The 26,568-nt window shown below is 37.7% G+C and overlaps 1 protein-coding gene across 1 annotated transcript; it reads right to left on the bottom strand.

Annotated features, from left to right (window-relative positions):
• Nucleotides 1-249: 249 nt before the first annotated feature.
• On the bottom strand, nt 250-22,175 carry LOC114657896 (tubulin beta-3 chain). Its single transcript, XM_028809851.2, has 4 exons — nt 21,936-22,175; nt 5,172-5,280; nt 4,305-4,415; nt 250-1,676 (listed from the first exon to the last, which is right to left on the bottom strand). The coding sequence occupies exons 1-4, from the start codon at nt 21,990-21,992 to the stop codon at nt 601-603; spliced, it is 1,353 nt and encodes a 450-aa protein (XP_028665684.1). The 5' UTR covers nt 21,993-22,175; the 3' UTR covers nt 250-600.
• Nucleotides 22,176-26,568: the final 4,393 nt, after the last annotated feature.

The following is a 26,568-nucleotide window of genomic DNA, read 5'->3' on the forward strand; positions in this document are numbered from 1 at the left end:
TACCCACTGTGCCATTATATCTTTTAAGGATGTTATTCAAAATTATACAGTAATTTTGGCTTAAGTAACAAACTTCCATAATTCAATCTTATAAACAGAGTTAGTGGCCTGCAAGAGGTATTCAATTTTCTCAGTTAATGAAAGGCTAGACTAAGTGTAATAGCAGATGGACAAAGACCCTCCCCTTTTGTAATAATAAATAATACTACAAAACAGTGCTCTTTATAAAATTCACAACAACAAAAGAGCTCCTTTGACAGCAATAATTTTATTAAATATTGAAAAAAAATTGCAAACCAGTACAAAATAAAAATTAGGACCTTTACATTATCAAAATAAATGTGCTAAGAGCTGCTAAATTTCTAAATTTGTCTGACCTGTTTGAAAACACTTGGATTTCCTTGGGGGTTATTTCTCTTACCAGCTTATGAAACTATATGAAGCCACATTAGTGCCAGTGATCTAGAACCAGCGCTACCAATTAGCAAATAAAGAGCAGGATAAGAAAATAAAGAAGACATGAAAAAGCTTCACACTCATAGGGTTTGAAGAGATCATTAGAATGCTTGACCATTTTTTTGTTGTCTGCTGCTGAAATGCTCACTTTTGCCCCTGGGCTTCAGACTCTTCATCATCATCTTCATACATTTCTCCTTCTTCTTCAGCTGTGGCATCCTGGTACTGTTGGTATTCTGATACCAGATCATTCATATTGCTCTCCGCTTCAGTGAACTCCATCTCATCCATACCTTCTCCAGTGTACCAATGAAGGAAAGCCTTGCGTCTGAACATGGCAGTAAACTGCTCTGAGATACGCTTGAATAACTCTTGAATAGCTGTGCTATTGCCAATGAAAGTAGAGGACATCTTAAGACCACGGGGTGGGATATCACAAACTGCCACTTTAACATTATTTGGGATCCATTCAACAAAATAACTGCTGTTTTTACTCTGAATGGCTAGCATCTGTTCGTCTACTTCTTTCATTGACATGCGGCCTCTGAAAACAGTGGCCACTGTTAAGTAACGGCCGTGTCGGGGATCACAGGCTGCCATCATGTTCTTGGCGTCAAACATCTGTTGAGTGAGCTCTGGAACAGTAAGGGCACGATACTGCTGGCTTCCTCGGGCGGTCAGTGGAGCAAAGCCAGGCATGAAGAAGTGAAGGCGAGGGAATGGCACCATATTGACAGCAAGTTTTCGGAGATCAGCATTCAGCTGTCCAGGAAACCTAAGGGAAGTTGTTACCCCACTCATTGTTGCTGATACAAGGTGATTCAAGTCTCCATATGTGGGTGTTGCCAGTTTAAGGGTTCTAAAGCAGATGTCATACAGAGCTTCATTGTCTATGCAGTAGGTCTCATCGGTGTTCTCCACAAGCTGATGGATAGACAGGGTGGCATTGTATGGCTCAACCACTGTATCAGACACCTTGGGTGAAGGCACTACACTGAAAGTGTTCATAATTCTGTCAGGATACTCTTCACGCACTTTACTAATCAAAAGAGTACCCATTCCTGAGCCAGTGCCCCCTCCCAAAGAGTGAGTCAGCTGGAATCCTTGCAGACAATCACAGTTCTCACACTCTTTCCTCACCACATCCAAGACAGAGTCCACAAGCTCGGCACCCTCTGTGTAGTGGCCTTTGGCCCAGTTGTTACCAGCTCCACTTTGGCCTGTTAATCATAAACAAATATAAATCTATTAAAATGCATGACAATATTAAATTTTATATCAATTTAAAGTTGAAGGGCATCTCCACTTACATTTACATTAATACCTCTGTTAACAAGTCCTAAGGAGAGTGAAGCTCCTTTATAATGAAGTCAGCATAAAATGTGCTATGACATTTGCACTTGTTCAGATTCTAGCATTCTAGAGTACTGGGGTAGTGGCAACTTCCTTACACAGAATAGTCATCATGTAAATAATGTGTGCACTGTAGAATGCAAAGTTGTCATACGCAAGTGCTTATGTATTATGCAGGAGGAGTGGTGGCTCTGAGGCTAGGGATCTGCACTGGCAATTGGAAGGTTGCTGGTTCGAATCCCGCAAATGCCAAAAGAGACTGCTCTGTTGGGCCCTTAAGCAAGGCCCTTAACCTGCAATTGCTGAGCGCTTTGAGTAGTGAGAAAAGCGCTATATAAATGCAAAGAATTATTATTATTATTATTATTATTATTATTATTTCATTTGTGCTGTACTTATATTGATATTTTTTTTATAAAGTAATGTCACAAAAATCAAAGCAATATCTTTAGGAATTAAAATGTAGATTATAAAGAGGGTTCAAGCTAGATAAAAAGAAATCCCATACAGCAGAATCACTGGGATAAGCTGCTGCAATTCCTTGAAAAGGAGTTATGAATAGAGAGTATTTCCTTGAAAGTCAGAGATACTTCTCTCCTGAGATGCGCTGAATGACTCAACAGTGAACAAGGCAGATGAAAGCATGTGGAGCTAGCCATAGAAAATCTTTGTGGCGGCAGGGCAGCCAAAGAAGGAGACAGCAGATGGCATGAGCTGAGCCCCACAACACCAGTCCAAAACTCATAAAACATGACCAACACATACCCACATATAAGTTAAATCTATCCATGATAATGAAATTTCTGATTACAAACTAAAACCCTGAACTGAAGTGTTACTGTACTCGTGTGTTTCTACAAATGTTTCTACTTCTACCATACACCACACCTCACTAGCTCCCTTCACAGATGGGGGCTGCAGCCATTTTTAGCATTCGGAAGCATTTGCAAGATGTCAAATATCAGGTAAACCACTAAAGATATTTAAATAATTCAAAAATGTTTTTCTCAGCATAAACTCTGAAATTGATCACATTCTATTCTTTTATGCACATTAGAAATTGATGACCAAATACTGCTTTTCACTAACTTTGAGATTTTTTTAAGCAACGCACAAAGATGTTATTTATATTGTAAAGACCCTGTTAGATGAAAAGCATAAAAAAATGAAATCCAGATAATGGTTCCCCCTTCATGGATTCCCATTAATCCAAGGTGAGAAAAATCAAATTTACATAATTTTTGAGGTCCTATATCTCTAGTGGGGTAAGATATAAAAATCTGATTTTTGGTGTAACATCATCTAAATGATAATAGTCTACCCACCAACAATGGTTACTGTCCTCACCCTAGTCTTTCAGACATTATTATTGGTTCACGAAGCTTCCAAATGCTAAAACTGGTGTCAGCTGCCATCTTTGAGGTCAACTAACAGGGAGCAGGGCAGGGGAAAAAAATGTAAAAATTATTTTTTGCCGTTAGTTACCCATACAAATGAATAGGCAAAGTTTCATATTTTTACAAATCATGCAGCAAGAATGACACACGCAAACATATATATACTGTATATGTGTGTATGTGTTTGTAAGTGTGTGTGTCTGTGTTGTCACGCATGGATGTCTTGAGGATCATCTTCAGGGCTCCAATAAGGCAAGCAATACCCCTGAGGAGAAGAGTACCATCTTTTTTTCCTCTGAGGGCACCTAAACCCCGCCCACTACCTCATAAGTCCAGCCTCTTTCGCTCAGGACCATATAAAGCCGAGAGCTCATGGAAGATGGTGTCTCACTTTGGAAAGGCAGACCCATGTGTTGGGGCTCCTAGATATACTCCTGTTCAAGAGAACTGAATCGATTTAAAAGCCAAATAGGCTAAGAAGGCAATTGGTAGGTCTCTTTTCTGTTGCGCCACTGTGTGATTATTTTCATTCAGTTTTTTGGACCTTAACAGTAAATGAAGTGGCTCGGTTGGCACCCCAACATTTCATTAGAACTCCGTTGCCTCCTCTTTCTCTTATAATATATATATATATATATATATATATATATATAGATACATACTAACATTCAAAAGTTTGGAATCACCAACACATTTTATTATTTTTGATAGAAATTAATACTTCTCATATGCTGAAATATTGCAAATGGTATTACTTTTTTAATTGACTGTTTTATAATTTATTATTCACTTATGTAAGTAATAATCACTTGATATGCTAAATTGGATCTCAAAGGATTTGACATATTAGAAAGCTTAAGATGTTTAGGCTGAAATTAGCACAGCTAATGTAAAATGAATGAGAAAAGAATATGTACAGACTTTAAAGCATTTGATGCATTTAATTATTGAAGGGTTTCACATAACACAGTTCAAGTAAAGGGTCAGCTTTTACTCAGAATGAAAGACATTTTTAGAAATTCCCATAGGACATAGTGACGCAAATGGATTTTGAAAAGAATGAAGAACAAAAAGATGAGACATAAAAATTGTCTTTACCAAAGATGAAGTTATCAGGTCTGAAAAGGTGTCCGAAAGCTCCTGAGCGAACGCTGTCCATGGTTCCAGGTTCAAGATCCACGAGGATCGCTCTAGGCACATATTTGTGTGCTGTAAAGAGACAGATATGTAGATATTTATTTTTAAAAAATAAAAAATCTGTTCTTTGTTAGAAATACATCTGTAAATTTTACTGGTTAAATTAACTATCATCAGATCATTTCTTGTAAAAGGAAAATCTTTTTTTTTTTTGCTTTCAAATGTGTGTTCCTTGCTTTAGGGGATAAGGCACAGGAGCATGGGTATCACAAACAAAACCTTCATGACTGACTATTTCCACTGCTAAAAAATGATTAGAGTCATACATACTTTATAGCTGCTCTTTCAAATAGCCCTTACCAGCTACTCTATGTATTTTGATATTGCTGAATCCAAAATAGTTACTTACTATACTGCATGGTAACAAATATGTCTTTATATTAACAACAAAATATTCATACTGATGTTCATCAGCAAAGTGAAAGCAGGAAAAGGGATGAACAGGGCTAGTGTAGTGGGTAAGGAGTGCCTCACTAGCTTGGTGTTTGACCATAAGCAACTCTTCCATGACTGTTTGGCATTACACTTTACGTAACAGATAACATGGACCATATATGATACTACAGAAAATAAAATTACTCAAATAAATGTAGAATCCTTTGACATTTTATTGCTTTTTCCACTAAGTGGCTCAAGATGGTTTAAATAAAGGGAACCTTCAGTGAGTTTTATCAAAAAGTCTTCAAAATCTACTATCTCATAAGGAAAATGATACAATAAAAAATTAAAAGAGAATAAAGACGGTGTGCATAAAAACACCCAACATACATGAGGCTTCATTATAATAGACACTGATTCTCTCCAACTGGAGGTCTGAGTCGCCCACGTAGTTTCCGCTGGGGTCGATTCCGTGTTCATCACTGATCACTTCCCAGAACTGTAATGACAAGAATTTCAACCAATTTACTTCCTCACAGGTAAAACACAACTTTATTCACAAGATAGAGAGATTATCTTTCTAAAAATGTAATGGGGGCATAAAAAGAAAATGTACTGTGGCTAATAAATTGAATTTTCTTGCATTTTTATTACCTTTAAAAATGACAAAGACTATAGAGTGAATGCTTTTAAAGCAGGTATTTCAAAGTAAACACCTACAAAGTGAAGTGTATGCTGGAGTCTTAGTAGCAAATCTTAAACTTTAATGTTGATTCATTGATTCATTTGATTCATTGATGTTGATTCATTTTTAGAATCCACTTACCCACTACCGGGAAACAAAGGGCTCCCTGGTGAAGATAGAAACCACTAGTGGTAAGGATGGTAGATCACTGTGGGTTTCATGTAGAACCCGCGTTTAGAATTTTTCATCCACCCATTTTCATTCTTGCTTAATCAAATCTAATGGTGGTGCTGCTTCAGATGGTTGAGGGGGTGCCGAAGCTTATCCCAACAGCACTGCACACAAGTCAAAAATAAACTGTGGACAGCCCCCCACACTGGCATGTAAAAGAGCTTTTAGTTAACCTAATCTGCACATCTTAACCACAGTACCCATAGAGAAACTCAAACATACATACATACACAGCAGACAGGCAAGAAATAAAAAAAATCAGAGTTGTAAGGCTGCAGTGATAACTTAGAGAGCCGTGATACTGCTCTTTAATCTTGTCACTCAACACAATTTAATGTCTTTGGACTGCAGGAAAACATGTCCACTTCATAGAGATCGTATACAAGGAGGCAACACGGGCTGATGCACCACATATTAAAATGAACCAATAAGTTACAATGAAAAGAATTGATCATTTTATTTACAGCATAGTGAGAAAGTACTAGATTGCACCAAATACACTTCCTGCAATATAAAACTTCATCTTAACACTCCTGAATAGCTAAAGCCCCACTTTTCAATCAGTATCACTAGACTTCTGTGTTCTTTCAATCTGACTGCCTTTTACATGTTCACCACTAGATGTCTGGAAAAAGAAAATCCATACAGTAGAATACTGCCTGAATGTATCATTGATATACAAACAGTCTATTAGGATGTTTTGTTTGCATTTTTGTGTCATCCTGTATATGTTATGAAAACTGGCATTAAAAACCACTGCATTTTATTAGTACATGATTAGCAAGACTGCGGTGGGTTGGCACCCTGCCCAGGATTGGTTCCTGCCTTGTGCCCTGTGTTGGCTGGGATTGGCTCCAGCAAACCCCCGTGACCCTGTGTTCGGATTCAGCGGGTTGGAAAATGGATGGATGGATGGATGATTAGCAAGATCTAATCCAACAAATCTCATACCATAAATGTTTGCACGGCTGCAGAGATTCCTACACCAAATGCTTTGTTCACATTCAAGTCAAGCATTAGGGTTACAATGTTAAAGTGAAGAAAAAACTTCATATGAAATGTGAGTTTTGTAAACATTGCCATGTTAATATAAAATACTTCAGTTTACGACCATCTCTCCAGCTATAGCTGTTTGCAGCATTTGCAGGCTCATTTAAACTGAATTTAGAATTCACAAACAAGCAAGATATCTCAGCTGAAACCAGGGCCGGCTCTACTATATAGGCAAACTAGGCAATTGCTTAGGGTGGCATTTAGTTTTTGGGGGGTGGCATTTAGTTAACTGTAATCAGGGTAGATCTGCCATAAGGGTGTTTTGGGAAAGTGCCCAGGGGCTCATGATGGCAATCTCTCCCTCCCCCACTAGTAGATAAAAATAGTAGACCAAAATTACCAATGGCACCCACTCACTAAAACTTTGTGTGTTCGCATGGTGAAATCACTCTTTGGGACCTGTCTCCACTGATCTTCCATCTGACATCCATGCACAACTTGTGCAAAACCTCAAAGCGATCTACAACTATGTGTATAGCAATTGCTTTCAAGAGCTCTGTGGTTTGGGTGCAACATTTCCACTTTTGCTTTGAGCAGCAAAGCAAGAGCTAGTCCTGGCTGAAAGTCCTCACATGCTCCTTCTGATGCTTTGTTTGCTCCTACCCTCATTGACATTTTTGGCAATAGGGATATAATTTTTGATTTAGATTTGATAGTTCTTTTAGCTAAATAAGAATGGAAATAAATTGCATTATATTTCATAATCAATCCTTACTATATTGCAAAACATAAAAAAATCACAATATTATCATTCCAGGATAATGCCATATTGTAAGATCCCTGTCTACTCCCACCCCTTTCTGCCACTGAGAATTAGTCTTGCCAAGCGAATTCACACTTTGTCTCGCTCCTAACAAAGGCCCTTTTATGCGCTAGTCCTGCCTGACAGTAACAGAGCAGGATTTGTTGAACAAACCAGTTCACAAAGGCTGCATGCTCCTGTTCCAGAAAGGGAATTTAATTCTAAAACTGTGTGATCCAATTCACATATTTTTAATTTTAAATGAAAATAAGGCCAATGCTAAGAATTATCATTGCATGTGCTTCCAATACTATTCTCTTCCTGAATCTCTTTTGGATTTGTCCCCATTTTAAAATAAAAATGACTGGTGCTAATTTTATAACGATTACATTTAAGATTACCACATTAATTACTCCTATATCATTATTTTTAATTTTTATATTGCTTTGTGGCAAATAACATTAAGATAGTACTTGTTGGTACCAAAGTGCAGAAAATGAAAGGTACTTTATTTCAATGCTTGGCATAACAGGTCATTTCTCTGTTAGTGAGCAGCTATATCCATTATTAAAACCACAAAACCCAGTTCATGGTTACAGGAAAAATTAAAGTTACTTTTAAATGCATAAATTGTTTTCTAAAATAATTATAAAAATCTTAGCGTATGGCTCTCAAGTTTAACCGCCATGTAACATTACGTTTTATTCCTGATTAATTCAAATCAACTTATTAATATAAAGGCCACAGCCATTTATAAGCTCAACATGCTATATGCTATCTAATGGAGGATGTGGATGGACAGGCATCCCAACCCCAAGGTACAAGTGGTACCTTTCCTGGCTGGGAAGCCATCATAGTTTAAGTACAGCGGGGGACTGCCTCCTGAGACCTTGTGTTCCCCAAGTACCCTGGGGGGGGGGGCAACATCCCTCTGGTATGGCTCCCATTTGGACTTCCCCAGAGCTGCATGTGTGTTGTAGTACTGGAGAGCAGCCCTGTTGGGGTCCTTGGAGGCGTACCACTAGAGCAGGGGTTTATAACAGGGGTTAAATTTACCCTAGGGAATATATTTTGCCTACATAGGGGATAAATTTACTTAAAAAGCTGAAGTTGTGAAGATCTTGATTAGTTTCCAAAGATGACATGGGACTTGCTCTTTCAACAACAATGCCAGAATATCTAAAATCATAGGTGAAAAGCAAGAACAAGCATCTCACTGATTCATGTGTTCTCATCGACACAGCGTGTTTCATTCTGGTATACCAGTATCTGCTCATTAATTTTAAATAAGTGAAACAGCACTATTATGTGCTATTATTATTGTTATTGTTATTTGAACTTAAAATAAAAATGTTAAAAGCAGTATCTTAAAAATTTCCCTTTTTTGATTGCTTTATTATGGCAGAAGTATAAAGTCAAATTACTGAACAAAACAAGGTGGGGGTAAATTTACTTTCAAAACGTTACCACAGAGCTAGACTGAGCTAATGGGGTCAGTAGTTCCACCTGACCCGGAAGCACTTCCTGGTTACAGTGCTGATATGCTGAAAGTACCCCCAGGTTAAAAAGGATCACTTTACCTTCCCCAGGGCAGTCAGAGTTAGGTGTGGGGTTGGGCAAAGCTCACCTGGGAGAATTAGAGGAGAAAGAGGAAGAAGAGGAATACAAAGACAACAAAGATAGAATTAACAAGGAGGGAAAATTGCTGTGAAGTGCCTGTGAATATGTATTGTGTGAAAATAAAAATACTTTATTTGAACTCGGGACTGGTATAGTTGTGACTGAGGTATGGGGCTCTGTGACACTGTCCAAAGCAATTATGATCTAAGATATAAAATAAAACAAAATAAAAGATAAGCAAAAATATAGAACATATTAATGTTTTAATGAGAAATCTGTTTTTAATTAAACTACATTCTTAAGCAAAACATGCAGTATCTGCTTTCAGTTTTTCATCAGACAGTTGGACAAGTCCTGCACATACCATTTTAGTATACTGTCTATCCATCCATCCATTACCAAACCCAATTAATCCAGCTAATGGTTGTAGGGTGCTGAGCCTATCCCAGTAGAATTGGGCACAAGGCAGGAACCACATGTATAAGCACATTGTAGTATTTACACATTTGTATATGTGTATTTATGAGTTATTTTGGGTTTAATTCTGCTACTTGTTTAGTGTTTTGAGCTAATTTTTATTACTGTCTTTATTTTTGTTTTTAACACAACAAATCTCATGGATCATGTGACTGTTATCAGTCACCCCTCTCTTGTATTGGTTGAAATTACATGCATTTTATGTTTTGTTATTTTTTTGTTCATTTTAAATTATTACTTCTCACGTCTATGTTATTTTTTTATTTACAGTAATATGTGATGTAATAACAGTGTACTGTATCTTCAAAAGGGAGTTCTGTTCCATGTTCTTTGTGGGTGGACCCCCAAGAAGTGGGACCACCCTGATATCACCACTTCTTTGGCTATATACAGTAAGTAAGTTAAGAAGGCCTACAAGTGGGAATCATTTGTTTGTGATGGAGTTATAGTAAGTAATCTGCTTTTTCTGGTTTTCATTTGTTCTGTTTAAAGGATTTTAATTTTTCACTAACATACTGGCACTTTTTTGCTTAGTACCGACTTTTATGCTTCTTTTTGGGCCTTTTGAGCTTTTCTTTATATTTTGATAAAACTACTTTATAAACATTCTTCATTTGCCCTGTTAATATTAGCCTAGCATGGAGGGTTATCCTTCGATTTGTGGAGATTTGTGCTGTATTCTCAGACATTTAAGTTGTTTAATTCCCTTGAGGGCCTAAATCTAAATAAGATGTTTCATTACAGAATCACAAGTGAATGAGAATTGTTCAACTCATAGTAATTTGTTTGCAAATCAAATGAATGAGTGTCATTAGACTGGTTTTCGAGTAGTGACTTGTTCACAAATCAAATGAACGAGAATTGTTACATTAATTGTGAGGTAGTGATTCATTCATGAATCAAATGAATCGAGACTCATAATTTAGGCAGTTCTTGCGCATGCGCTTTAAACATTTATCATAAAGTGAAACACACTGACGACATCACGCAGGATGGACACTCATGCGATTTAGCTCTCTCATTTAGCTCCACTGAAACAATTAATTCATGTTCACTAATGAGTTCATATGATTCATTGAAAAGAGTTGTTTAAAAAGAACAAATTGTTCATGAACCTCTCATTACTATTGTTAAATAAGCATTATCATTGGTAATTATTAACTTTTTTGAGTTATTGACTATGACTAATAAGCCCCTAAAGCATTATTATAACTAGACAGATGCAATAATTGTAGCACTGGGCTGTAGTTAGTTCAACTTAAAGCTTGTTTTTCCCTCTCTCTTTCTCTCTGTAAGTAAAGAAATGACTATCAAATAAATGGGATTAACATTAACAATGGCCAGTGGGATAATTCACAAACAAAGCAGGTCTATTTTAAGAGAATCAAAGTCATACTTATTAAAATGAATAGCGAACACCTAGAAGAAAATGCTGCACAAGAGGCAGGTCTCCCTGGCTGTTTGTGCAGCTTCCTTGTGTTTAATCAACTAATGCATATCTAATTGCTGAACATGCTTAACCTAAGTATATCTTGACAGCACCCTCAGCTCTGCATGGTCCTGAAGTTCATCACAGGACAAACTTCTACAGTGGGTGATTTCAGAGCCACTTATTCAGCTAAAATACATTTTTCAGATATGGGATAAACAATAGTATCCTGAAAAAAGCTCACACAGATACTGGGAAAAATGGTTTAACTCTACACAGACTGAGGTTGGGCTGAGATTTGAACCCACTTCCATGTACCTATAAGTTAGCTGCCCTAATAAGTGACCACTCTCTTCTGTTTTGATTTAAAAAACTAACAGTATCATAGTTAATTGTTAAACCTTCCATCCTTTCAATATATTGTCTTCTATGGCTTTACTGTTACTTGCCCTTTTAACTCCACTTCTTTGTACATTTACTACTTTATTTTAATAATTTTGTTCAATAGGATTAATTACTTTGTTTCACTATGAGAGGAAGTGATATAATGAGACATCTTTTACGCTTTGCAAACTTAGGAGCTCATTAAAGAAATTATTTGACTACATTTAAACTGCATTATTCAATGATTCAGTCCTTTCAATTTAAATAATTTCATCCAGGACCATTTGATAGTAAATACTATGCTCCTTTCCAATTCTATTTTGCAGCACGCCTAATTCAGTTTAGTGTCAGTAATGAGATCATGGTAAGAGTTAACCCCCTAAAAGCAAGACCATTTTAAGACTCCCACAGGCCCTTGGGTGACTTAGCTCTCTGACCATACTTTTAACATTGCAGCATGCAGACAATGGGTCATTAATGCAGTGCAGCATTTCTCACTCTTGATTTTGGTGCATGTATACTCCATGTTCATTGAGCCAGTTGAGACATTTTTGCAAAGGCCCCTTGTAGTCACAGGCCCCTGGATGAGCACCCAGAATGCCCCTGCAGTCTGTGTGGTATAGTAGGCAGGATGCTGGCCTTTAAAATACAAGATTTATTGTCCTGTCCCTTCTGACTGTCATAAATTCTGCCACTTGCATAATGGGATGCACACTTCTAACAACAAAAGCCAGACCTGCCTTATGTATTAATATGTTTACATTTTATTGTTATTTGTGTTGCTCCTGAATTATTATTTTTTATATTTATATGTATTTTGTGTGATATTTGTAATAATGGAAAATTAATTTAAATGATGTGATATACCCTGTGCTTTATGGCTGGACCCCCAGGAGAAGCCACCCTCACGTCACCACTACTGAGTCCCCTCTCTGGGTATTTAATCAGATCCGAAAAGGCTCAAGAGTAAAAGAACAATATTTTTGAAGGAGTTGTGAGTTTTGCAATTTTCTTTGGGTTTTCTGGTTTTCTTGATTCATTTTGCTTCTGTCTCTGTTTTTTTTTTCTGGAATGTGAATCTGGATCTTTTTGCTTAGGACTACCTTTTAGGCACCTGTTTTTTGCCTATTTGTACTCCTTTGAGTGTTTTACTTGTATTTTTCTATTGTGTTCTAATAAATACTTCATTTATAAAGCTTCTTTAGTTGTCATTTTTGTACACTTCTGCTTGTGGGGCTTTTGCTATATTTTGGGGCATTCCTGTAATTTCGCCAGAACAACTTGTTTGGGGTGTGCTAGGGTAGCTGAATTTGGGGTGAGTCTCCTTGGGCAGGCTGGTTAGGTTATGGCCATGCCTTTAGAGGATTTTCAGAGGCCTCACACTTACTTTGCTATATTTAATCACAACCCTGCCCACTTTACTAGACCCTAACTCAAATGCCAGGGATTAAGCCTGCACAGGCCCAAAACTGAAGCAAAGGATTTTAAAATTCAAAGTTCTCAAAAGGAGAAGAGGAAGAGCATTGGAAGCTTCTGTTTCAGGACAAACAGTGCAAAGTTTCTTTATTCTTAAAAGAATTTAATTAAAAATTCCAAAGTAAAGTAATGCAGAGGAAAAGAAGCAAAAAAGGGTTTGTCTTTTAAGCAAACCAATCTAACAAATCATACACCAAAAAGAGTACCTTGAAAGAATGCAGGGGTCAAAAGGCAAAAAAATTAAAATAAAAAACAATCAAGAATTATAAAAAAGAAATACGGGAATCAAAAAACAAAGCAAAGTCAATGCTGCCATGTCAGCTTCAAATTCCCTGTTTATACTGCTGGGGGCAGTTTCCCAACACATCATCAGGTGACCATGCCTCCTTAGGGTCTACATAAAGGAACAGGGCAGAAAACAATGGACACTAACGCATATAATATTAACTTAAAATAAAAATGCTAAATGATTTATAAACAACACAATATTTAATAAATTGTATATAAAATGAACATAACCTAAACCAAAATTAACAGCATAGCATACAAAATAAATATTTGAAAACTCAACAAAAGACTGAATAAACAAAAAATATACTTGTGCCAGGGATGTAACATAGCAATAACTTAATGGCTCTGATCGAGATTCTTAGCCAGAGTTCTAATTTTAATATGTGTGGAAACAACTGTAAGTAAGCTACTGGAGATGAAGATGACTATCAACTGTCAGGACAACAATGGGGTTCCATTCTTAACTTGTCTCGTTCCTTTCTTTTTTGCTATTTTATATTTGCATTTTAAAGTAACTTTTAAAATTTTATTTTTTTCTTTCTTTTCCTTAATTACTTTATAATTGTTTTCTCCATATGTTATATTTGTTGTTTCATATTTGAGTCTCCTGATTGGGAGCTCAAAGGACATTACCCCTTAATCATGCAGGCTGCCTTATTTAAAGCCTCTTTGAATCCGAGTTTAATGGCTGGGGCATTGACTTCTGTTTTCATTGTGTTTAGCTGTCCACAGATTCGGGTTTGCAGTGAGTGTGTTATAATTAGTTATATTTTAGTTTTCTCTAATTAATACACTTTAAGGTTTTTGAGGAATTTGGATTTTGCTTCTCATGATGGAATATCTGGTCTCTTTTGTAAGAATTTTAAGCAGAATTTGTTAAAGATTTATTGCTTAGTTTAAGGTCTTAGATTTTGTGTTTTGTGTTTCTTCCCCCTAAGTTTGAAAAAGTATTTTGACCTTTAGAATTTTCTGAAGTTGCTTTAACTTTGGAATTCAACCCTTTGTACAATTAGTTTTTTATTGCTATTTTATGCTTAATTATGTCATTAGCTTTAATAAACTAAAGGGTTATTTACGTGTTCCATGTTCTTAAAAAACACATCATATATAGAGCATTGTAGTAATATTTCTCATGATGGTTTTTAATATAAAAAGGTGTACAAAAAGCGGTACATATCTCACAATGCAGTGTAATTCTCTAACATTACAGGTCATCACTCACAAGCTCTGTTGCCAAGCAGGTCATAGTCGTTCTGGAACTGGCATGTTCTTCTTGTGCCCGTGTCAGTTTCCTTTGGGTATCCCAGTCTTCTCCCTTAATTGTCTTGCATAATTGTGGTATACCACCCCCTTTCCCTTCTGCTTTGCTGTAAGTAATTCTGTAATGGAAAGATGGCTTTAACAAGTGTGGGTGCCCAGGAGGATGGACAGGCATCCTTGTCGAGATAACGGAATGTTTCATACCTAGCCAGGAGGCCATAATGGAAGGACTGGGAGAACGGACTTGCCAGGAGCAGGTTATTCCCCCACGCAGCAGGTGGCAGTGTTCCTCAGGGCTAAACCCAATTAGGACACCCACTAGATTTAATAGGAAATGGAGTCCGGAAATGCAACCCTGCCGGTGTCTTTGGGGTCCGCCAGAGGGTGCTGTTGGGGGGTACTGCCTTGATTTCCACACAACCCAGAAGTGCTCTGGATGACTGGGACAAGAGACAGGAAGCAATACCTAGGTCGGGCTTACAAGAAAGCCTGCTGCTTCCTTTGAATAGAGTCAGAGTTCTGTTTGAATTGAAAGTGTGTCTGCGGCATTATTGTGTCTGTGGTTTGGGTCTGTCTGACGCCCCCTTGTGATTACACAAGTTAACACTTCAGTTAACAAGTCTGTATGTGGCTGTGTACTAGGAGCAATGTGTCTTATGAGGGTACAAACTGTGTATTAACATACATGGGCACAGTTATCCATCATTAAATTGCAGATAACAAACCTCTGTACATCAAAGTAGACTCAGTAGACACTGATAATATCTGTTCAACAGAATGACAACAAAATGAATTAGTAGTAGTGGTGGGCAGTTGACTTTTCTTTAAAAAAAAAAAAAAAAGCATATGCAAGTAAAAGGGTAAAGTTTAAATGAAGAAAATGGCACACTTTCATCCATCATGCTATGTCTCCTTTCCAACTGTAAAGATCAGGTAACCATTAGAAATGTTTTATAGACATCAAGTCAGATAACAAATTACAATCCTCATTCTAAAAAGGAACAAAATATATAATATAGTAGAAGTTACCTCAAAAAGCAAAACAACAGGTTCAACAAAATTGAAATGATTCCATATGGCCACAAATTAACAGAATATTGCAAAGATATTACAGCACATTTTTCACTGTAATTATTATTTTATATTGTTTAGTAATGTATTGTCTGAGATACTGAGGGTTTCATGTCTTAACATGAAGTAAGAGCTTAACAATGTGTCAACCTGCTCATCCACAGGAAACAAAGATGGCACATCACCAGCCCAGTCTATGTACTGATCAGTATGTCACAAACAGTAAAGAAAATGGCGTGAAACTGTATGAAAAATAAGACAAAATTAATAAACTGAGTGTTCCTAAGGCGTCTTGCTCCTAAGTGGCACAGTCTTGATGATTAGTGTTGAACATTTCACTTTTCATTGTAATAAAAATCTGTAATTTGCAATTATTAATATATATTGTGGGCTTTTATTGTCATTTTTTCTTGAGGTGGTACAGCAGTTAGCACTGCTGCCTTACAGCTCCATGCTCAGAGGTTCAAATTCCTAGCCCAGTCACAAGCTATACATGATTTGCATGTTTTCCCATCATCTGCATGGTTTTTTCTTTGGGTACACCAGTTTAACTCCTACCTTCAAAAACATATGCATATGTTATGTTAGTTCATTTGATGACTACAAACTGGCCCTGTGTGAGTGTGAATGTGTGTAGATTGTGCCCCGGCAGTGGAATGGCACCCCGCCCAGGGTCAGTCCCTGCTTTCTGCTCCCCCACAATTCCAAACTGGAATTTAATTAAAAAGTATAATCCATCCTACTTCTAGATGTTCATAAGAAATGTAATGATTTAGAAGTACATTAGAAGTATTTAGAAGGTAGAAGTACATAATAAATAATAACAGTTGTAAAATATTTGGAATATTAAAAGGTATGCTTCAGTTTAAATATTTCAGTCCAAATATTCTTGATTATAATAGATGTTTGTCATTTTCACCCTCTGAAAGAGGATCATCGAGGACTAGATCCCTAGTAAAGGATCAAAAATCAATAACAACATCAAATTCATAATCACTGAACTTGAAATAGTCTAAAATGATACCCCACATTTTTTTTAACCTTCTGGGAGTGACTCTTATGGGGTGAGGACCATGGGTAAAGAATCACGTAACAAAAAAAGATCAAATTCATGATCAGCAACCAGGAAATAGCATAAATCAATACTCCCCATTTTTTGAAAGTTCTGTAAAAAGAAGTCAATTTGACCCTTGTATCTCATTACGGATTGAACTCCTGGGGTCGTTTGATATGGCATATATAACTTTAAGTCCTTCTGATCATTTTTGTGGAAGACACTTATTGGTTTACTCTTTATCATAAGAGTGTAATTTCCTGCATACAATATGGTCCAAATGGCCAAAAATGGAAGGGTTTTCAGGTCTAGGGGAGCAAAAAGAGGTGCACAGTAACTCTAAAAAGCTTGAGATCCTGTATAACTTAACATCAAGACAAGTCAAATGGCATATCATACTTGGGAGTTTTCTCATACAGGTGAGTCAGGAAAAACAAGTGGTTTCAAAGTATTCATAAGTAATTCAAAGGAAGTTCAACATTCTTGCTTCTGCTATGCTTTGTGTATGTGTATATGTGTGTAAAGGCCTCAAGACTTTGTAATCTTCTTTTCAGACCTTATGTTCAGAAAATATAAAATCCATTCTATCCTGGCAAGGACTGATAACTTACAAGATCACTTTCAACCATGAGCTGAGCAGTCCTGTGTCTGAGTAGTAATTAAACTACTATTGTCATACGTACAGAGTACAGTGAAATACTTATCTGCATTTATGACCAAAACGCAATACGTCACCATTCTTTAGTACCATGCTAAAGGTGGAACTTCAAAACACTCAATATCTTGTATAACCAAGCTTTGGGAGGAGTCAAATAGCATATACAGGGAGTCCTCGAGTTACAACGTCTTGACATATGATGTTTCGAGTTTACAACGCTCACTCCCATAAAAACTTTAAAAAAATTGAGTCCTTGAGAGTAGTGGGAGTAATGTAGGAATCTGCACTAGATGGGTTAACAGTCCATCATGGGGTAACTCAAACACCCTCACACACTCATTGAAAGCCATTCTGAGGTGGCCTAACATGCACTTCTTTGAGATGTAGAATATAAACAGAGAGAACATTCAAACATCCAGACCAAAAAATGAACTCAAGTGCCTGAAGCTACAAACAATAAATGTTGTTCACCATGATGTCCAGTCAAATACATGTGTGAAACCTAATAACACATTATCATTACAACAGCATTAACACAGAAGGATCAAAAGGAAGAAAACCAAAACTAATCAAGACACTTGTGTTAATTTAAACCTGCCAACCAAGGTAAGATGCTTGTCATCGGGACACAGACAAAACTCATGTGGGCTTGGGCAAATGCCACACAAAAGAGGAGGCACGCTGGAGTACAACCCTGATCTGTAGAGATAAGAGGCAGAAGTGCTAACGGATAGGCCACAATGCCATCCATCTGGAAATATAATGCTGCAGGTTAACGAAAGAATTAGCATGGTGGTTGCCCCAGAGCTTCAGAAGACTGGGTCTGAATCCTGGCCTAGATGTTGTCTTTGTTGATTTTGCACAATTTTGTTATGTCTGTGCAGACTTTTACTCTGTAAGCTGCACAAGTGAATGTGGTTGTGCATGAGGGTGATTGCTGCCTTGTTCATTGTTAATCCCTGAGTTTGTTTGTGATGCTGATGCCTTGTGAGTCTTATATACAGTATATACAGAAAATAGATTGATGTGGGTATTGCTCTCCTCGTTCAGTTCAGCTAAACTACATGTTGCACCAATGCAGAGAACAAAATAAAAATAAAAGCGTACAAGTTCCTACTGCAAAACAGGTGTCTTAAGCATTTTAAGCATATTTATAGCAGGAATCAAGCCTAAATTACAGTGAGGCAGTGAAGATGTGCTACACCCATATAATTATAACCAATCATTTTCACTTATCCAATTAAAGTGGGTTGTCACTTAAGGGCAAAATGAAAAATTGAAAAGGGAATAAGACGAGGCCCTGCCTGCCTATCCCTGGGCTCAGCTGTGGTCCCTTTGCTCTCGCCTTGCTCTCATTGGCTGCTGACTGAACGCAGCTGCCTCTTCACCCCTCCCTCCTTCCCCCACCTCCATGTCTTTTTTCTGTATGTAACCCCTGAATGCTAATGGCTTGCTTTTTTTTTTTTTTCGCTTCCTCCCCTGCACATATGCCTGCCAGACATCGACATTCCTAATTAGCTGCTTTCTCCTAAATCCTGTCTTTTAACTGGAGCAGGTGCCATCTCTAAAGCTAGTGATTTGCAGTGGGGGATGGGTAGGCTCCATCAGCTTTACAGAGGGTGTTGTTCGTTTAAAATGCCAATTTCTAGCTGAAATTTATTGTTAAAGGAAAATAAAGGCCTTCAATCTTTTTTTTTTTCTTTTCCACAGAGGGAAGAAATCAGGTGATAAATTATTGATAGGACAGATGCATTATATTACAAATACTTTTAAGGACTGTCAGACAGAATGACTTCATTGCATTACTGAGCCCATGGGGAGAATAAGGTCATTTCAGGTGTTTGCCTATCATTTTACAGCTGCTCTGCTTTTATCCACTGTTTTTAAAATATAATAATGTCACTGCACTCTGCATAGACGGATGGATATACAAGAATCTACTGTACATTGAATGAGTTATGAGACTAAACAAAAGTCAATATCTTAGTACTGGAAAGAAATTAATCTGAGACATTCTGTCTGTATTTGAAATGTTACTATACCAGACCAGCTGGTGGACCTTTTTTGAAAACTAATTTGTGCACACTTCCAATGTCACTAAGCAGAATGTTTATATATTGATGACAGGTCTAAAAATGGAGTCCATTCTTTAAGTCAAAAGATGAAACACGTGTGCATACATCATAGACTAACACAATTTGCATATATCCGATTAATTGAATTTAAGGTCACAGGTGGCTTCAGCCAATTTGGGCGGCATTGACCACAAGGCAGGAACCAACCCGAGAAATGTTGCAAGTCCATCATAGAACCACCAATTCATACTGATATTGCTAATTAATGATATTACAAATATATATACACACACACATACATAAACATATATACATAATATATATAAACATATATATATATATAAAATAAAGTCTGTAGTTTTAATAATTAATAGTTGAAAATGCTGTTGTCATTCCATTATCTACTAAGTGCACATAACCACACACAGAGAGTCATAAAATTCTGAGTAATCATTTAACCCAACCTGTAACTCTGTTAAGATGTGGGAAGCAAACCAGAGGACCCAAAGAAAAACCAATGGAGACATGGGGAGAAACTCCCCACAGCCACTGACCCAGGCAAGAATTCAGATTTGAGGCAGCAACAGCTACACTACAACACCATGAATGGCAAAACCAATTACTCTAAAGTTGGAAAATTGGCTGTTGATTGTTGTTCTTTAATAATGCATTCCCTTCATCAAGATTGATCCGCCTATGTCACAATGATTGAACAAAGGAAACAAAACAACAAATAAACAGTATGGCTGAAAACAGACTTCTTTTCCCTGCAGATAACATGCAGCTTACAAAGACACCGTCACCCAGGAGACATTATGATCTACTTAGGGATGGTTCATTGTTCTCAGTCATTTTTTTTGAAACAGCTATTTTATTTTTTGATCAAAGGTTCTAACTTAGGAACATTCATACTTTTGTGGTAATAGTATATGATGAAAACATCAACAAAGGTTTTGCAATGTTTGATTTATATTTCTTTCATGATTGATGACTCTAGTCCAAATTTAATAAAAATTTCATAACAAAAAAAGGAATGCTTTAGAATTTGCAACTACATCACATATTCTTTGGGATCATTCTGTTACACAGTAATGTAATAAAATCCCACTTCTAGCATACTATTTTTAGTATAGAGATATTATTGATTGGCATCTTCCTATTATCCATTAATGTAATGCAATACTGGCTTACTATTTTTAAAATATAAATTTGAGGAAAAATAGTTTTAGTGTTGACAGTTCGTCTGGCACTGCACATTATTTGCTTGTTGTTTCTTCATTATAAGTGACAGGAAGATGGGACATGATTGTCAAATAATCTGCCTCTGGCATGCTGATACATTTGGCTTTCTGACAGACTGCAGGAAGAACAGATTAGGACATGCCAGGCAGCAATGGAAAGGAAATGTCTTTTAACCACATCCATAAATGAAATGCTTAAAAATGAGCTTATTAACCCTTTGCAAATTTTCATTGTAATCCTGTTAAGTGAAAATAAAACTGTGCAAAAGTGCATATGGCTCACCAAACAGGATTATTCCAGATTCTTTAGTTTACCTCATACACTCCCAGATGTTGGTGAAACTAAAATGACATATCTACATTTAGTTTGGGGGTGTGCCTGAGTGGGCTCTGTGATGGACTGGCACCCTGCCTTTCACCCAACTGAACCCCCCCCCCCAAAATAAAGACTCTGAACTGGATTAGTGTTTGGAAATAGTATGGTATGTTCTATTTAAGGCTATTGAGGCTATCCCGTAAAGTGAAAAAGAACAATCCGGCCCAAAATGCTGAATTGGTGTCTAAAATTGTTAAAGATGTGCCCATGAGAGTCCAGAGTTCAAATCTGCACCGATTTTGCGTGAATAACGTAATGTACAAAATGTATTAAATCTAAACACACAGCGTAACTTGCAACACCTTCCGTCCTTGTGAAGGAGCTTTATCTGACACAGGGTGTACAAATCATTCTGTATGACTTGGCACCCCAAATGTCATATGCCGTGAGTGACCGCAAATTAGGAATATCGTGCAGTTTGAGTCTCCTGCTTCAGAATCGATTCTCCGCTTCTTAGAATACTGCGCTTGGAGGGTGTGGCAGTTTGAAAGCCACCACTGCAGCAGTGGGGTATTAATTGCAAAATTAATTTGGTTTAAATTAAAATGCTTGCGTTTTTTGATCATCTGATGTACTGGACAAATGAATTGCATTCGCCTATTTTGCTAATGATAGCATTTGTTCACAATTCAAGTTAACGTTTTGCCCTTAGGTAGAGTTACAGTTATGAGAAGACCATGATGCGACACTGTGAATAAGGCCAACGCCGTTATTCTGTTACCAATAAATAAATTAATTAATTCATAAAGCACCGAGGTGTGGTCTGATCATTTCAGTCAAGGGGACTTCGCATTGTAGGCTGCGAAGACCTGTAAAGACAGTTACATTTGTTGCAGTCACGCCCGGCCAATGTTACAAGTTTTTTTTTTTGTTTTTTTTTCCATCTTCTTTTTTAAAATTCAAAATATATATGCTACTTTCATGCATTTTACGAAGGTGTGAAACTACACGAGATTATGCCAAAATCAATTAATTGCACAGTGAATTTGCAGCAATAATCAACGCGCAATAATCCTTTTTTTCGATATTACCTTGGCTCCAATCTGATTGCCACATTGGCCAGCCTGAATGTGAACAATCTCTCTCATTCTTCCCCCTGTTGTGTGACTGAGTCCTGCAAGAACGCGGAGAGTGGGGTGCGGCGCTCTGATCCAAGCAGGCAGGAGAAGGCTGTCCAGCTGCCGTCTCGGGGTTTTTATATTGCTCCTTATGCAGCACTGCCTCACAAAAGAGAGATGCTAATTTTCAACCAGCCGCTGACGTCATTTCCCCGAGAGAGAGAGAGAGAGACTGGGCGCTGCCCAATAAGAAATGATAGAGAACAAAAAAAAAAAAGGACGAAACGCCGCAGCATCCCTGCGGCTGAGCGCCGCGTCGGACCAGCCAGAGAGCAGCATCAGCACCGAAACACAGACAAGCGAAAAAAAGATGCGGACACCAAATGAAAACATCGCAAATCCAAACATGTCGTGCTCTAAGACGAAGCAACATATAGGCTTTTTAGTACTGTAAAGCCTGCTGACTCCGAGGCGTTAAAGTCAGCCGATCAATTTTAACTAATTTACACTGTAAAGGCGTTGAGGATCCAGACGGGTGTGTTGCAGCACTAGCGGATCGCAAACTCATTTCATTTACTTTTTCTGGCCACAACGCTCCGTCTACACCCCTGCGCATCATCGTACCATCGGTGGTGTCTTTTACACTGCTAAGGGCACAGACGCGTCTGTACACTATATTATTAAACATATGGTATTATCTAACAATAAATAAATAAATATTACATACCATACTATTCTAAAAAAATGATAAATAGGAAGGAGGGGAGTGACGTGTCTCTTGTTTAGGAGAGGCTGATTCAGCAGAAATCAGTTGGCACCTGATCCGGCATCTACACACTACATTTTAACACATTATTTGCCATCAGATGGTGAATGTTTTCCACTTATCACAGAAATATTATTTTGTGTCTTTGAAATAAAAGAATTGTCATCTCAAGTCGACTTGAGAGTCCTCATGTGGGGTTTGAGCTAGAGCACTGTCATGTCTCTGGTGGACAGAACAAAAGAGGCTGTTAGTGTTCTTAGTTTGGTTGGGGAGGAGTGAGAGTGTCTTTAAGTCAGACGATCATCACATCATATTGCATCGTAGCCCAAGTTAAGAAATCAACTTACCTCATTTTCTTGTAATTTGTTGCAGTTATGGTACTTCTCTAGTTTAGTGAGCCCCCCTGTAACATATGGGCCAGTGGTGGTTGCCTGATAAACTCCACATTTCCATTTCTTTATTCTTCCAGTTTCTATTCCCATATAACAGACAATATGATTGTTCAATTTTGATTCTTTATCAAGAGATGTAAGAAAGAAAAAGTGTTCATATGATAAAAGTGCATTCATTCGCAGTGTTAGTCGAGAAATAAATTACTCTGCACAATAAAAACATTTTAAATTAACATTTTTAAAACTGAGTGGTGCTTTGCCCCTTGCAGGACATGTCGGCCCAACCTTCATTTTCCAATGTTCCCTCACTCTTAGAACGATTGAGTTGTTCCCCCCATTTTTAGTCTTTTCAGACTGTTTTTATTGAGGGCTCGCATTTTTAGGGGTGTTATATGTGTGCATCAGTTTGTATCAGAGAGTGAGTCAGACTCTAATTCAATGGCTTCTACTTCAATCCTCAAGCTTGATTATTCACACCCAGTCATGTCACCCCTGGCCACCCCCCTGACCTGCCAGCAATTATTCAGCTGTTCTCTGAATCCCATGTTAATGATGATTATCCTTGTATTTAAACAGGCTGCTTTCAAACAGCCAACACTCAATCGTAAGGCAGCCCCATAGTTTCTAAATTTATTACACATTGCTGATTTCTTCACTTTTGGAAATTGTTTTTGTGAATTTCCAGACCACATTTTTTGACATGCCCTCTTGCATGTGTTTTTTGTCAGTTTGTGCTTTAAAATGTTGAAATCTTGGGTATCCTTTGGTTCATGTATGTGCTCGATTGAATTATTGACTTTTGTGTCCTCCTGCCTCCCATTTCATTTATTCAAAGCGTCATTTAAGCTAATGCCACTGTGTTTATACATCCTGACACCTCATTCCCAATTAATATGTTTATCATGCAGTGCTTGCCACACAAGGGGGTCTCACTGGGGGATGGAGGAACATTTGTACTTATCTGTTCAACAGTGTCACCCTTTGATTTACTATGCTTGAGTAAAGTAGGAACACTGCTCAGAAGTTTACCATCCTTTTTAATTATTCTGAACAAGACTGTATAAAAAAATTAGATGTTAACTACTAGAACAAAGCAAGCATCATTGTCAACAAATGACAATAGTGTTTCTTTTAAAAGAATAACAGTACCTGAAAACCTAGGAATAGAAAATGCTTTTCTAGTGAATATAGCAGCTTGTTTGCTCATAAATATAGAACAGGAGACCTGCAGCAAAACTAATAAATCTAGTCATTTCAAAGTGAAGGAATGAAGATTACATGATGAACATGCAGTCAAGCTATGAATTTCCAAGTTAGTGAGAGCACAGACAGAATGTCTAAACTAATGCCATCAAGTCAACTGTTTGATTTAGTGAGGTCATAGCATTTCTATGCTGAAAAAACTGATTTCTGTATTATCGATACACAGTTAGGAGAGCTGCAGTCCTTTAAGTCACACTATCTGTGCAATTCCAGACATGTTTATGTTTCTTGGCCTTATGTGCAGGCTTTCACCATTAAATATTAGCAAATAATTACCACACTTAAAATCTGAATCACTAATGCAATGTAAAGTATTATGGAACTATGTTGAAACATCACACAGTTGTCCTTTACTTGGTGTTATTGATCATACCCGGAAGAGTACATTGTCAGGTACGAGTGACAGGCAAAGTCTAAAGAAATGTTGGAGGGCCAACCAAATCACCCTGATTAATAACAAAACAACAACAAAAAAAAGCTTTTGGCAGTAAAATCAAGAGGAGCTCAATGGCACAGGCACAGAAAATAAAGCATGCAATTTGTAGGCTCTGATGGCTGTCTGCTAAGGGTCTGCCTGTGTAGCTCTGTCCTGCAGTAGGCTTGAGTAAAGACTGAGATGCTTCCTTCCAGAAATGGCTGCCTTTATATGTTTCAGACCAGAAGGTATGGAACGTTCAGCAGCGATGAGGGTGGGGTTACTCACTCTTGTTAGAGCTGCAGTGGGAAAGAGACAAGACTGTTAGCAACAGCACACCCTCTCATCCCGGAGTGGTATTGCATATCTGATCAGAGCTGATAAGGTGATCCATAGATGTGCACCAACTTGTTCATTTTTCTTTGATTCACTGTAGAATGAGGTAAGACTCACGTGATATTGCAGTTAGAAGGAGAGCTCATGCAATTCCCATTGCACATCTGTGTCCTTCATCTTTACCTTAATTACATTTACTTTAAAATCCACTTTGCTTTGCTAGTCTACTGTGTTTCAGTACACTGAGCCAAATCCAATCAGAGACTGAAATCATGAACTTAGAATGGCACATCACTCCTGCAGACATTTTGTGCTATTTATAACTGGTGTAAAGAACACACAAAGGATTGAAGAGGAAGTCCCAAGAGAGAAAGACTGGTATACTACGGGGTCAGAACGGGCAGTCAAAAAGGGCAGAAGAGATCAAAAAATTAAAGCTAAAGGTTAAACGAACTGGGGGTCGATACCAAATAGACAAATAAATATATGCATAAGCCACAACAAGTTTCAAAAATGAAAGTCAAAAATTCACATCTAAGAGTTTGTAACTGGAAAATCAAACAAAGTGCTAACGAAAGGTTTTTGAGAGCATGCATAAATTTAGACAAAGAAGGATTCATGGCACTAGTTTAGAAGTCATTGTGATGATAACATCACATGGCATGACTTCTGGAAATGCAGAATAATGAGCAAAAAAACAACAACTATGACCTAAAATGACGGTGCCCATTAAAAGCCAAGATGACATTTTCAAACATAATAATAAACCTTAAACACAAATATATATATATTGTCGCAGGTGGCTGGGGAGGTGACCCGGACCAGAGGACCAGAAGAGGGCTTACACCTTCCCCAGATCACGTGGGAGCGACCGCCCTTGTACCTATGGGGACTGCCAGGGGGCGCCCCAATGCCTTTGGAGCCCTGGACCTCAGCACTTCCGCCACACCAGGAAGTGCTGGGGGGAAGAGAAGCAGGGACACCCAGAGTGCTTCCAGGTGCACAGCCGGCACTTCCGCCACACTGGGGAGTGCCGGTTGAAGATTTCTGGGAAGCACCTGGAGCACATCCGGGAGATTATAAAAGGGGCCGCCTCAGATCAAATAGTCTTCTGCTACAGAATTTAATTCTTACATTTGCTTCACCCTTTATACACCACCATAATTAAGCAGAGGAGTTTTTTTAGGAGTTTGGTAGGCTGCTATCACAGAACTGTAATACGAACTGATACAAAAGATCTTTTGTCACTAGAGCCATTAGACTGTTCAACTCTTTATAACAAGGGTGGGGAAGGTTGAGCTCTGAACCTGAAACTCTTTCTCTGCTCATAAGCTATATTAGATCTATTAGCTATGAACTACATACATCTGATACCCTATCAGCATAAGCCATGTCACTTTATTTTATTTTACTTTGACTTTAAGTCACTTTAGT

Source organism: Erpetoichthys calabaricus, chromosome 9, assembly GCF_900747795.2.
Source record: "Erpetoichthys calabaricus chromosome 9, fErpCal1.3, whole genome shotgun sequence".
Taxonomy (NCBI): domain Eukaryota; kingdom Metazoa; phylum Chordata; class Cladistia; order Polypteriformes; family Polypteridae; genus Erpetoichthys; species Erpetoichthys calabaricus.